The sequence below is a fragment of the Pholis gunnellus genome (assembly GCF_910591455.1).
Source record: "Pholis gunnellus genome assembly, chromosome: 14".
Taxonomy (NCBI): Eukaryota; Metazoa; Chordata; class Actinopteri; order Perciformes; family Pholidae; genus Pholis; species Pholis gunnellus.
This window is the reverse complement of record NC_136541.1, coordinates 1,909,331-1,922,786: the sequence shown is the minus strand read 5'-3', so window position 1 is coordinate 1,922,786 and position 13,456 is coordinate 1,909,331. Positions and strand designations below refer to the sequence as shown.

Genomic DNA, 13,456 nt, shown 5'->3' with positions numbered 1-13,456 from the left:
AGTTGTATCAGTTTAACGGGACATTGGGCCAATAAAACAGTTTGAACTGGAGTGAAATGAGCTGAAACAGAGGAGAGGGAACAGTACATATACTGTATATTTATGGTTCTGTAGCTGGACTCACTGGGTAGAAAAAGAAGATATGAGGCGAGAAGACATTGACCAGATGCCCTCTGAGAGATTCACAGTGAACAACTAAACCCAGTGTCGGTTACAGACGGGACACCAACAGAATCAAGAGCCTGAATAAACATAATCATCCGTCACTCATCTGGACATTTAAAAATACAGTTTCAGGCTTAAAAAAGCAGCGACGCAGCGACGGTAACGACCACACGCTGACTCGTTGTTGTCTCCCTCTGACCTGTAGGTGGCGCTGGTCTTCCCAAACAACGACCCCGCTGCCTTCATGACGGCGTTCTACGGCTGCCTGCTGGCCGAAGTCGTCCCTGTGCCGATAGAAGTGCCGCTGTCCAGGAAGGTGAGCGGTCACGGTGCACAGCTTCAACCAAGTCATGAGGAACGTAGTCGTGTGTGAACGAGCGTCTGATCGATCGATGGTATCTGATCAACACTAACAGAGGAAGGCGGCCTGTCAATGAAGGCTCTACAGGAAAAAACATTGTTTTTCATGCACTGATCATTTTTGCTCTGTTTTTCTTCCATAACTCGTCTTCTTTCAGACTAGAGGAAGAAAACATTTATTTTATTAGTTTGTCTGTTTGTGTCTGTTTTCAAATTTGTTTTTCCAAATTTAAAAAAAATGTTCTAAATTTTCTAAATTTCTCCTAAATTCACCATAAGTTACCATTACATAATGCCTCATTTACATATTTAAACATAACATTTCAGAACAGGAAGACATCTTAATGCTCTTGATGAAGTGGTGAAGCTTCATGGTGATCTCTATGAGTTCATGTGTTAACTCTTCACCTGTAGAGTCTCTAAATGTCTGTAATGAACTAAACGTCTCTTTAAAGGACGTTTTCTCTGAATGAGTTTGTTCTCAGACTCTGATGATAAATCTCCACTTCAGCAGCTCTTACACACACCAAACTTTAGTAAGCTTCTTCTTCTTTTGCTTTACGAACTTTATATGTTCATGAACAGCTGATTGTGCACAGTTTGTATAAGTGTGCACATGATGTGACGTTATAGAAGGAGAGGAAGTGATGGAGTCTGTCTGCAGTTCAAGAGAAGTTTTTGTCACCATTTCTTCTTTTTCATCGCATCAAGTGTGTTAAAAAGAGGACGCTCAGCCAGTACATGGGGGGGGGGGGGGGGGGGGGTTAAAACATGAGTCATCAGTGCTGAGTCATGGTGCAGCACAGGGGACTCTGAGCTCTGCTGAGGCGTAATCAAACCCAAATGTCTCTGAAGAAACGTCTCTGCTGTTGTTGTTGTATCTGTGTTTGAGTCATAGTGTGGTTTGGCCATCACACTGTAAGTGTGTGTGTGTGTGTGTGTGTGTGTGTTTAGGAATTTATTTTCCATGTTTCTGGTTTGTCTAAAGTAGTTGTTGCTCCATCGTTTTCTTCCCCCAACTGAAGGCCGCCTCGTGCGTTATCTGCCGTTAGCGTTAAAGCGTTCTTACAAAGAGTTTCCTCCACAAAGTATTCAGGCCACACAGAGAAGAATCTCACAATCTCACGTGTTTCAGATTAAAATGACGTGTTTTCATTTGATTGTGCTTCAAGAAAACGTGGAGTAAACGACACGACCGATCAGTCTAAAGTGGAAGAATATCGTACGCTTTACACTCTTCATATGTGAGGGCTCAACATAATAAATACACAAACAATAGCGACAGCAAAACGTAGCAAACGTGCACCCCAAAATAAATATACATATTTTTTAATTTGTTGCATTAGTGATATTTAAATATTGCTGCACGAGTGTTTACTCGCGTGCACACGGACTTATTTTATGACTTCATCCAAACAATCTGAAGGTGAACCGATTCAAACTGATGCACCTGAGTCAGGCTCAGTGGTTGGAGGTTTCCTCCTGAAATGAACCTTGGGAGTTGTAGTTGACTCGTCTTTAGTTTTCATGTCCACAGGTTTGTTTCTTGAACTGAGGTTTCTTGTTCGTGCTGCAGCTGTGAGTCCCCCGACGTTATCTAACCCACCTCTCGCTCTCCACCTGTGTAGAGAGTCAGAATGCAGTCGAGATGATTAATCACAGTTCATGTCTCCGTCTCTCCATCCAGGACGCCGGCAGTCAGCAGATCGGGTTTCTGTTGGGGAGCTGTGGAGTGACGGTGGCTCTGACCAGCGACGCCTGTCATAAAGGGTTACCGAAGAGTCCCACCGGAGAGATCCCACAGTTCAAAGGTCTCACACACACACACACACACACACACACACCAACTCTATATGCATTAGTGTTAAATATCAAGAATCAAGAGTCCCGTTTTAGTGCAAATTCTTGCCAGGATCAGCTCCCTTTTCCTGCTCAAATTCCTTTGGAAACCTGGATTTCTGAGCGTGTTTTATTCTTGTCTTCTTGTTCTGAAGATGATCATAAAGCCGCCGCTGTCATACTTAATGTCCAAACCTGACCTACAAAACTACGTCTGGGATTACGGTCGTCAGAAAACAAAACCGAAACTAAGCTTAGAATTGTGATATTTCATCAAAATTGTCATTCTAACTGTTATTCTGCATCAAAGACATGTTTGTGTTCTCTCTACTTCTAGTAGATGCACATCTTTTTGTGCACGTAATGTTTTATTTTATCGGCAGTTTGAACTTGTGATTCGTGGCTGTCGATCCTTTCAGGAAGCACATGTGACAAACACACCGAGTTCAGAGGTGAACGTATATCAGGTTTCAGAGAGAGAGAGAGAGAGAGAGAGAGAGAGAGAGAGAGAGAGAGAGAGAGAGAGAGAGAGAGAGAGAGAGAGAATCCTGCTGATTAATAACGAATGTTTGCTCTCAGTAATGGAAGTATAAATAGCAACTTGATGCCGCCAGATTTACTGCTCCTCACTCAGTATGGATTACTGTGTGTGTGTGTGTGTGTGTGTGTGTGTGTGTGTCATTAAGCTGGAGTGCTCCTCTTATTGATCAGCAGGCTTTAAACTCGTCTCATTCACATGGCTGATTGTTTCTTCTGTCTCCGGCAGCATTAATTCAGACATTAACGTACACACTCGTCCTCGTTACGATGAGTCTTCGTGAGGAAGACGGTGAAAACCCGTCGATGCTCTACGAGCTTCCACTCGGCCGAATAATACAGAAATCAGGAACCAGCAGCAATCTGACGTCAAAGATGATTATTATGACAATAATACATTTATTTATGAGGCACAATATGAACGGAAGACAAACGATGATAAAAGAAACAATTTAGAATAATAAGAATGATGATAATGGTGATGATTATAACAGCAAAAACATTAGGAAAAAGAATATTTATAATAATACACAAGTACTGATAAACTCAAACTTTAGGTCTAAATGAGGTTCAGCAGGTAAACAGGAAGCAGCAGATCAACCTCTGGATGCTGGTAGACGTTTGGACACATGAGGACGTTTGTTTTGTGACCCCGTGTGTCCAGGCTGGCCCAAGGTGCAGTGGTTCGTCACGGAGTCCAAGCACCTCTCCAAACCTCCCCGAGACTGGTTCCCACACATCAAGGACGCCAACCAGGACACCGCCTACATCGAGGTAACGCAGCGTCAATGGTCGTGTGTTTTAGAATCACGGCTGAGTGGACGCTTCTGTGTCTGCGCCTTGCCGATGATCAAAGGTGTCATTTCGTCTGATTGATTTTATTTTTCCCGACGCACCTTGAAGCTGTTGTTGCCGGTGAAATGTCTCGTCGGTTGAAGAAGGCCGACAGGATAGTGATGAAAGTAAAAGGGACGATTGAAGAGCGATCGACCTTTCCGTGTTTTAATGGAGGCTTCCTTCGTCCCAGACAGACGAGACGGATGAAATGATTGCGGCTCTTTTCTGTTTTTCTGTGTTAATGTCGCAGCGTGATTCATAACTTTAATAGCAGCTCATAATGTGCAGTCATTAGTCAGACGTGTGACAGACTTTTCAGACCAACGAGATCTTATTTTGGAAAGAATCTCATCGATTGCTGTCGACTCTCGAATCGTTTTTGGTGTTTAGAACTCAAGAAAACCAGAAACTTTAAATTCATCAATCAGCATTTCTGCATCTGATTCATTGAACGCGACGACTTCATGTTTTTACAGACGCACTGTTGACTCACAGCTAAGATTTAGTTTGATATTTTGAAGATTACAAACAAAGTTGCGAATGACTCGAAATTTGCCTCAAATATTTCAACTCTAGCGTGAAATTCTGTGTCTTTAAAGCCGGTCAGCGTTGAGATCCTCCCGTCATCACTGACGCTGTTGAATCAGAAATGAAGGAAACAGATGTTATATCTGCAGGAGTTCATCCAGAGCTCTACGACACCTCGTATTAGTGCAGAGACCGGAGGAAACTGTGTGTAACTGTTTGTGTATAAACTACAGACTGTCTATGGTACAAACAATAACAGCGCTGCTGTATTTACGCTGACATGACGTTATGTTGAGTGTTGCTGGAGCTGCTACAATGTTAGCATAGCATAGCAACAATCGATCCAAACTCATTCAGAAAACAAGCATTTTAGAATTTGTTTGTCGTCTTGTGGAGAGAACTAACAAAACATGAATTCAGACGGTAAATCTCTGTCTTCTGTCTTCTGTCTCTGTGTGTTCAGTATAAGACCTGTAAGGACGGCAGCGTCCTCGGCGTGACGGTGACGAGGATAGCCATGCTCACACACTGCCAGGGACTCACACAGTCCTGCTCGTACACAGAAGGTAACACACACACACACACACACACACACACACACACACACACTTCAGTTCCTTTCACCTTACAGACACTATAGTGTCGTCGTTTGTCCCTGAATGTCTCTCTCTCGTCCTCCAGCTGAGACCATAGTGAATGTATTAGACTTCAAGAAGGATGTGGGGCTGTGGCACGCCGTCCTGACTGTAAGAGAGCAACCGTTCAACCGTTTCACATGATGAATGAATGTTACAATAGTTCAATTAAACTGTCTGATTATGGTTGTTTTTCGAAACATAAAATCTTTTTCTTTTTCTTTTGTCATCAAAACTTCTTCAAAAGTCTTTTTATTGCTTTGATGCTTTTGAACTTATTTTTCAAACAAAAGGTTTGTCACATGTCCACTCAGGAACATGTGTTTGAGTTTTTAACAGAAAACAATATGTATTTATTAAACCAATGGATAAAATATGTGCTTAATATGCAACTGAACCCATTCATACACAAGAAAAGCTGCATCACTGTGTGACCACTGTGCACGAAATGTTTCCATCTTAAGTTATTATATCGTTATGCTTTAACGTCATATTTAAGTTGTCTTGAAACGCTCCTCACACTCCGTTACCGTCTCCCCGTCTCCGTCAGAGCGTGATGAACATGATGCATGTCATCAGTATTCCCTACGCCCTCATGAAGGTCAACCCGCTGTCCTGGATCCAAAAAGTCTGCCAGCACAAAGGTAAACGACTCCACAGCCCGACTCAGTGCCAACTCGACTGGAAACCTCCGTCTGTCTCAGACCTGCGGGTCAAAACATCTGACTTCCAGCCTTTTGTATTTTTTTAAATTTCATCCGGCAGAAAAACAGACTGTGTTCGGTTTTTACTGACTGTAAAATGAAAATCTAACACCTCAGTGTGATCCAACACAACAGCACCAGAAACGACAGAAATTGGCTCAGAGTTGAATTTATTCCTTGAGTCGCATGTTGAATAAAACATGTCGAACAGAAGTCAAACTGTTTGTGTGTGTGTGTGTGTGTGTGTGTGTGTGTGTGTGTGTGTGTGTGTGTGTGTGTGTGTGTGTGTGTGTGTGTGTGTGTATGTGTGTGTGTGTGCAGCCAAGGTGGCGTGTGTGAAGTCGCGGGACATGCACTGGGCTCTGGTGGCCCACCGGGAGCAGCGAGACGTCAACCTGAGCTCCCTGCGCATGCTGGTGGTGGCGGACGGCTCGAACCCCTGTAAGGATGAACTCGCTCTCTGAACTGTGGTTGGTGCTGTAGTGAAGGCGGTAACGTTCAAAAACACAGAGGGCTCATCCTCTGGGGACCATGAATCTTTAGACACATCTTTACTTAATAGAGCTCTTACCGTTACTGTGTGAGTTTTGTTTGATGGTCAGTTTATTGGATTTGTAGGATGATTTTGAAGCGTTTGTCTCTCAGGGTCGATCTCGTCCTGCGACGCCTTCCTCAACGTCTTCCAGACCAAAGGGTTGAAGCCGGAGGTCATCTGTCCCTGTGCCAGCTCCCCCGAGGCCCTGACTGTAGCTTTAAGGAGGTACTCTCTCACACACACACACGCACACACACACATATTTATACATGTGTCTTTTTATTGCCCTGTGCACATGTCAAACATCATAGGACACACACAGAAATGCATGAAGAGTTGCTTGGAAATTTAATTAAAATTTGACCGTAGGGATTTTCAATGTGTTTAAAATATATATTTATAATAACTCGTCGTCGTAATGCATCGAATCCTCTGATTAAAAAAATAAATCAAATATAAAAACACCTTTTCATAAAATATTTTCTGGCCTCATCTCCTGCTTTTCTCCATGTTTCACGTCCACATGTACGTACACACACATTTCTTTACTCTCAGTAAATTAGTAGCTTTCTTTTAGCTTTTTTTAAAGCCTCTTAATTTAACCCATTTAAATTACCGACTTTACAGTTTTTTTTAAACTCTAAACTTACAACCTTTTCCACCTCTTTCATCATCTGCACTGTAGTCCAAACCACATTACAGTCGAACCAGAGCGGCTTCCAATTTATGCTTCGTGCTCTTAATTACGACTCTGTAAAAGCCGTGTGTGTGTGTGTGTGTGTGTGTGTGTGTGTGTGTGTGTGTGTGTGTGTGTGTGTGTGTGTGTGTGTGTGTGTGTGTGTGTGTGTGTGTGTGTGTGTGTGTGTGTGTGTGTGTGTGTGTGTGTGTGTGTGTGTGTGTGTGTGTGTGTGTGTGCGTGCGTGCGCGTGCGTGCGTGTGTGTGTGTGTGTTTTAAGTGTGTGTGTGTTTGTGCCACACACAGGCTAATAAATGGCACTTTGCCTCAGCGGGTGTTAAAGTAATGAACTCACTTTATTTTCAGAAGAGCTGCTTCAAACCTCATAAAGAATTCAGGACACACACACACACACACACTAAGCTAGACTCCCTCGTAGCTCCTATTTCTAACTTTAACCCCGGTTTAGTTCTAACCTTAAAGCCAAACATCCTGGTGACGACCAGACAAGAAAGCCCTCACTTTCCAAAAATGATGTTCTTGCCTTAAAGGGACAGCAGCTCACCCCCGAAGATCAAAACTACACGTTTTTGTTTTTCTGCTATTTATCGCTCGTGCGACTAGTTGTGAGCTGTTTCATGTCGGAACTATTTTCTTTCTTCTCAACTACAACCGCCAACCGTATCACCAACGCAGAAGCAAGCGGGCATAACCGTAGCCCTCAACCTGTGTATAACACCTGTATATCAGAAGTGGACGTAGTCGTCGTGACGTCACTCGTTGGTTTGTGGACGTTATGAAGCCTCGAGTTTGGGGATTTTGGCGTCGCCATCTTGGATTACAGCTGTATCCATGTTGGGTTTTTTGCAACCAGTGAACAGGAAGCGAGCATATCTGGACTGAGGAGGAGTGACGTAGAGACGCCGTATACGTCTCTGGTAGAGACCTGTCAATCACTGTGTAGCCCCGCCCCTAAAGCATCCCCTGCTTTATGGTCTGTTTGACTCTAAATGGACCATCATTTACTAAATGAACATCATGCTGTATTGAAGAAGACTTGAAACTAGAGATTGAGACCATAAACTCATGTTTACAATGTTTACTGAGGTAATAAATCAAGAGAGAAGTAGAGTCATTTTCTCATAGACTTCTATACAACCAGAGGAGTCGCCCCCTGGTGGACACTAGAGAGAATGCAGCTCCCGGTTGCCGCCTGGCTGTAGCACTAGCTAGCTGAGAAGATGCACGCTTCCTTCTGCGTGGTGATACGTTTAGCGGGTGTAGTTCCATAGAAAAGAAAATAGTCCCCGACATGAAACTGCTCACAACAAGAAAACTGTGGGTTATGTTGAGTAACTGGGTCTGATCTCTGCAAGCAGAATGACATCCAGTCGCATTATACTGGAGAGAAGGCAAGTGAGTCCAAAACAGTATAGATTGATAAATAGCACTACAGGTAAGAGGATCAGTAGGTTTTTGTCTCTTTAACAAAAAAGGTCTCCCTTTCCAAAAATATTCTTTGCAAAAAAATATTTTTTTTAGCAATTTAAAAAAAAAGTCTTCCCTTTCCCAACATGTTCTCTTTTTTCCAAAACTTTATTTACTTCTTAAAAATGTCCCCACTTTACAAAACGTTTTGAAACCTTGAAAAGAAAACCCTCCCCGTCCTCTGATCGGTTGTCTCCTCCCCGTCCTGCAGGCCCGTGGAGGAGGGCAGCACCCCTCCCGGTCGCGGCGTGTTGTCCATGCAGGGTCTGAGTCACGGCGTGATCCGGGTGGACTCGGAGGAGAAGCTGTCCGTCCTCACGCTGCAGGACGTCGGCGCCGTGATGCCCGGAGGTGAGACCGTAGACTTTATGGAACACGTCTCAATGCCGAACACTACACAAATCGCTGCTCTCATCATTTCTCCTTCATCAAACCGCGCCGTCTCTCTCCTCTGCAGGAATGATGTGTGTGGTGAAACCAGAAGGAGTTCCTCAGCTCTGCAAAACCGACGAGATCGGAGAGTTGTGCGTTTGTACGGTGGCCACGGGAACCTCCTACTACGGCCTGGCCGGCATGACCAAGAACACCTTCGAGGTGAGTGTGTGAAGGATTCCATTACTTCATCTTTTCTCTTTTTGAGTACAAACGTTTTCTCACCTGGTTTTCTTTAAAACAAGGTTTTCCCTGTGACCAACAACGGGGCTCCCGTCAGTGAGTTCCCCTTCACCAGGACCGGCCTGCTGGGGTTCATCGGTCCCGCGGGTCTGATCTTCGTGGCGGGGAAGATGGACGGTCTGATGGTGGTCGGCGGCCGCCAGCACAACGCCGACGACATCGTCGCCACGGCGCTCGCCGTGGAGCCCATGAAGTTTGTCTACCGGGGCAGGTGAGAGGTCTAAAGAAAGGGATTATTATTTCAGTGCAGTAAACAGAGAAATTAGCTTCACATTTGCATTTTCGGCGTTTTGTGTTTCAGGATAGCGGTGTTCTCCATCACGGTGCTTCACGACGAGAGGATCGTGGTCGTGGCGGAGCAGCGGCCCGACTCCACGGAGGAAGACAGCTTCCAGTGGATGAGCCGAGTTCTGCAGGTAAAGACAACACAAACCTCCTCAGGAAAACTGTCACAGTCGGGATGCACACCAGCCCGGGCACGTGTTAACAGGCCTAACGTCTAAAAGAGACAAAACATACTCGTTCTTTGTCGGACACACTCGCACAGCGTGCACGACACCGTGCTGCACATTCACGAGCAGATAACGTCTCAGCCCAGACTCCAGCTGTCTGCAGGCCGGCGTGGAGACTGCGGTGAAACTTTAAAAACCATCTGCGCTGTTTTTTTTTACGGCTGCAATAAAAACCAAACCTCTTCATTCCTTTTACTCCGTCACCATCACACACACTTCCTGTCTGCTTGGTTATTGACACACTCGAGCACTGCTATTAAGCATCAAAAGATGAAATATGGAAAATGTTTCACTATAATAAAGGAAAATTTTAAAATTTTCGCTTTAATGCACGTATGTGTTATGTTTAAACTACGACGCGTTATGTCAGATGTTAATATAATAATATCTAAATAATATGATAAGGCATTTAAACATTGCAGAAAATGAACCCTTATTTTAAAATGTTACATTTGTAGATTAATTACTTTTGTTTGGCTGAAACTCATTTATTTGATTATTAATATCAATAAGATTTCAAACATATTTTCTATTTGTCCTGAAAGTGTGATCATTTTTGTATTAAATTAATAGTAATTTATTACTTCTTACTTCTTCTCTGAAGTAATAAATCAAGAGAGACGTAGAGTCATTTTCTCATAGACTTCTATGTAATCAGAGGCGTCGCCCCCTGCTGGTCAGTAGAAGTGCTGCAGGTTTTAAAAGGACTTCCTCATCGGCTTCCACTGGCAGAACCGGATTAAAGAAGTAAAGGTTCCCGTTTCGTTCTGTCCTTAAAAGTAAACCCATATCCGCTTTCCAGGCGATAGACGGTATCCACCAGGTGGGGGTGTACTGCCTGGCTCTGGTGCCCTCCAACACTCTGCCCAAGACTCCCCTGGGTGGCATCCACCTGTCAGAGACCAAGCAGCTCTTCCTGGAGGGGGCGCTGCACCCCTGCAACGTGCTCATGTGTCCGCACACCTGCGTCACCAACCTGCCCAAACCCCGGCAGAAACAACCAGGTACAGTAGGAACGGATGTATATATATATATATATATATATATATATATATATATATATATATATATATATACATATATATTATATGATGATAATAATCTTTTATTAGTCCCACAGCGGGGACATTTGCAAGATTACAGCAGCAAAGTACAACACGAGACATCAGTAGACAACAAAACATCAGAATAAATAATCAAACTATAAAGTTAGAATAAATAAGTAAAAGAACAACAAAAGCTAAAAATACAGTATAATCAGATTGAGTGGTTGGATACACAGTATACACACATATGAGGTAGGAGCCGCTGGAACACGTAGTTCATATGTAACTGTACGCCATGTACGATCATAAATGAAGTCTGGAGATGCTGCACTCCTTTACCTGTCCTCTTCTTCCTCCTCCTCCTCCTCTTCCTCAGAGATCGGTCCTGCGTCTGTGATGGTGGGGAATCTGGTGTCGGGGAAGAGGATCGCTCAGGCCAGCGGCAGGGATCTGGTTCAGATAGAAGACAATGACCAGGCAAGGAAGGTGTGTGTGAGAGGGGGGCTGCTGGTTTCCACCATCATCATCATCATCATCATCATCACCATCATCATCATCAAACACACACATACATATGAGGCCTCGATTCCTTGGCCTTCATGCTGTGTTCACATATTCATTTATTATAACATTCGTCGAATCGCAACAGAAACCTTTAACTCTTTAAGCGTTGCTTTGATTCAGGGGAACGCTGTTCGCTCCGTCAGCACCGCCGCCATTGTTTGCACTGTTTAGCTGCCGTGTTGAGAGCCTCTGAGGAGATCGAAATGCTCTGAATTACCAATTTATGCACCTTTTTAAAAAGCAGTTAATAGGAAAGTCTGATGCCAGGAGGTGAAGGCAGCGAACGATAGATGCTCTGGCAGCACTCAGAGAGAGAAAATATGAAATAGAGAGAAAACAACAAAGACTAATTTAAGAAAGCGAGAGCAGCGGAGTGATGGAGAGAAGCAGGCGGTGTGTGTGTGTGTGTGTGTGTGTTACTGCCAGAACTGGTTTTCTTCTTCTCTTGTACTGAACGTGTCATCAGTTCCAGCGTCGGGCAGCCGGCGGCGGCGGCGCACACACACCATGTAGACTCTAATAAGAAGAGACAGGCCCCAAATAATAACAACCACCGCCTCCACCGCAGCACACTAGGAAGCCACACAGCCGGTCTCACAGCTGGACGTCACCAAACAGATGTTTGGGGAACTTTGTTTTCTGGTGCTTTCAACTAAACTCCACACGCTTCCTCCGGTCTCCACTTCTGTCGCCCTGACAAAGACGGCGAACATCATTTCTGACTCAATATGTCTGTTTCATGAAGCATTCTCGCCCTCGTTTGACAGTTAAAGGAATTGTTCAATATTTAATTAATAATTAATATTGAATTGAATAAGCACCTCATATGACACCACATCAAAACATCCAAACTCCCTGTTTAACGTGGTTATGAGTGAACAGCAGCAGCAGCAGCGTGTCGACCGTCTCAAGCAGACGACTTCCTGTTGTGAAGCCTGTTGAGTATCGCTGGTTTGCAGGCCGCGCTGCGTCTTAATCATTTCTGCCATTTTGCTAAATGAAGCTAATAGTCCGGAGGCTTGATGCCATAATTACAAGTCCAAACAGGAGGACGACGCTGGTCGTGATGAGCTCAGACGTGATTACTCTTCCTCTGTTTGAATAACACGTTCATCGACTTTGCCAACTCTCCTCAGCAGACGCTCAGAGTTTCCTCCGAAGAAATGAGTTTGTGATTGTGGTTTCATGTTAATGAGGTTTAGAGGATGAACTCTTTACTGAGCTTCAGGCTCCTGCTGCTGCTGCTGCGTCTCCTCGTTTGATTCATTCCTTCATTAACCTGTTTGTTCATCGATCACTGGAACCAGCCCTCTGTGTGAATGAGCTCCTCGTCCTCCTCTTGTGTTCCTGTTTGTGTATCAGTGTGATCGTACAGAGTGTCTAGATTAAACCCTCACACTGGGTCCAGCTGAGCCTCTGCAGTCATGAGTTTGATGTGTCTTTGCTCAACAGTTCCTCAGCAGTAGATGTTGAAACTGCTTTATTCAGTGTTTGTACCGGTTTTGATCACATTTGATGTTAAATGTGTTTCTTTGTGGACCGATCGCTGTCGGGCCGAACCTCTGAGCCGCGTTGTGTTTCCTGTGACGGCTTCTCGGTTTAAAGCCAGTCGAACGCTTTTAATTTGAAGCAGACGTGTTGAGTTATAATTAGCAGAAACTTAATTCAGCTCAGGTTCAAATCTTTACTGTCACAGAGACAGAAGTTAAACTATACGGATAGAATAATAAAACACATTTAAAATATAGAAACATGTATTTGTGGTGAGCAGTAATGAATACATAGAGACGTAAACAGTGAAAGTATATAACGGTAGATGTCATTAACATAAAGGTGAAAGGAGTAAAACACGTTCTTTATGTAAATGTCAGGGACATAAAGTGCTCGTGTGGCCCGGTGGTCGACACGTTGGGTTTCTCTGAGCGTCTGATAAGAACATCAGATACGACCGAGCTGCAGACTTCAGTATAACGGCGCTCACGAGCTGATGAAAGCGTCCCAGACTGAGGTTCTTTGTGAGGGTCTGCAGCCGGCCGGTCCTCTCATCCAGATAACGTGGCTTTGATCTGCCTTCACAAACCAGGTTTGATCCTTTTTAATGGTTAAAAACAATCTGAAACACCAAAAGGTTTCTCTGCATCCCACAAAAACTCCAAACACTCGTTTAAAGTCATAAAGTCATCATTTGAAATGATCGATGCTTGTTGTTGTTGTGTCAGCCAGCTCGACCTCGACCGTCTCTCTAAACACTGAAGACCCAGAATCACCTGGCTGACGACCAATTACTGGTTTTATATTTGAGACTTTATGCCTAAATTTAAATTGTTTTGTTAAAGTTTTGATTGTTGCTCGATC

General features: G+C 44.0%; 1 protein-coding gene across 1 annotated transcript in view; it reads left to right on the top strand.

The window, feature by feature from the left end:
- Nucleotides 1-13,456, top strand: part of LOC306706146 (disco-interacting protein 2 homolog C) — a 143,058-nt gene that overhangs the window by 112,055 nt on the left and 17,547 nt on the right. Inside the window, exons 10-23 of the mRNA XM_079173070.1 lie at nt 371-481; nt 2,213-2,336; nt 3,566-3,675; nt 4,730-4,832; nt 4,948-5,012; nt 5,452-5,545; nt 5,927-6,046; nt 6,251-6,365; nt 8,516-8,655; nt 8,762-8,898; nt 8,982-9,190; nt 9,281-9,395; nt 10,294-10,495; nt 10,914-11,023. Of these exons, the coding sequence (XP_079029196.1) occupies nt 371-481; nt 2,213-2,336; nt 3,566-3,675; nt 4,730-4,832; nt 4,948-5,012; nt 5,452-5,545; nt 5,927-6,046; nt 6,251-6,365; nt 8,516-8,655; nt 8,762-8,898; nt 8,982-9,190; nt 9,281-9,395; nt 10,294-10,495; nt 10,914-11,023 (1,755 nt within the window). The remainder of the gene's footprint in view (nt 1-370; nt 482-2,212; nt 2,337-3,565; nt 3,676-4,729; nt 4,833-4,947; nt 5,013-5,451; nt 5,546-5,926; nt 6,047-6,250; nt 6,366-8,515; nt 8,656-8,761; nt 8,899-8,981; nt 9,191-9,280; nt 9,396-10,293; nt 10,496-10,913; nt 11,024-13,456) is intronic.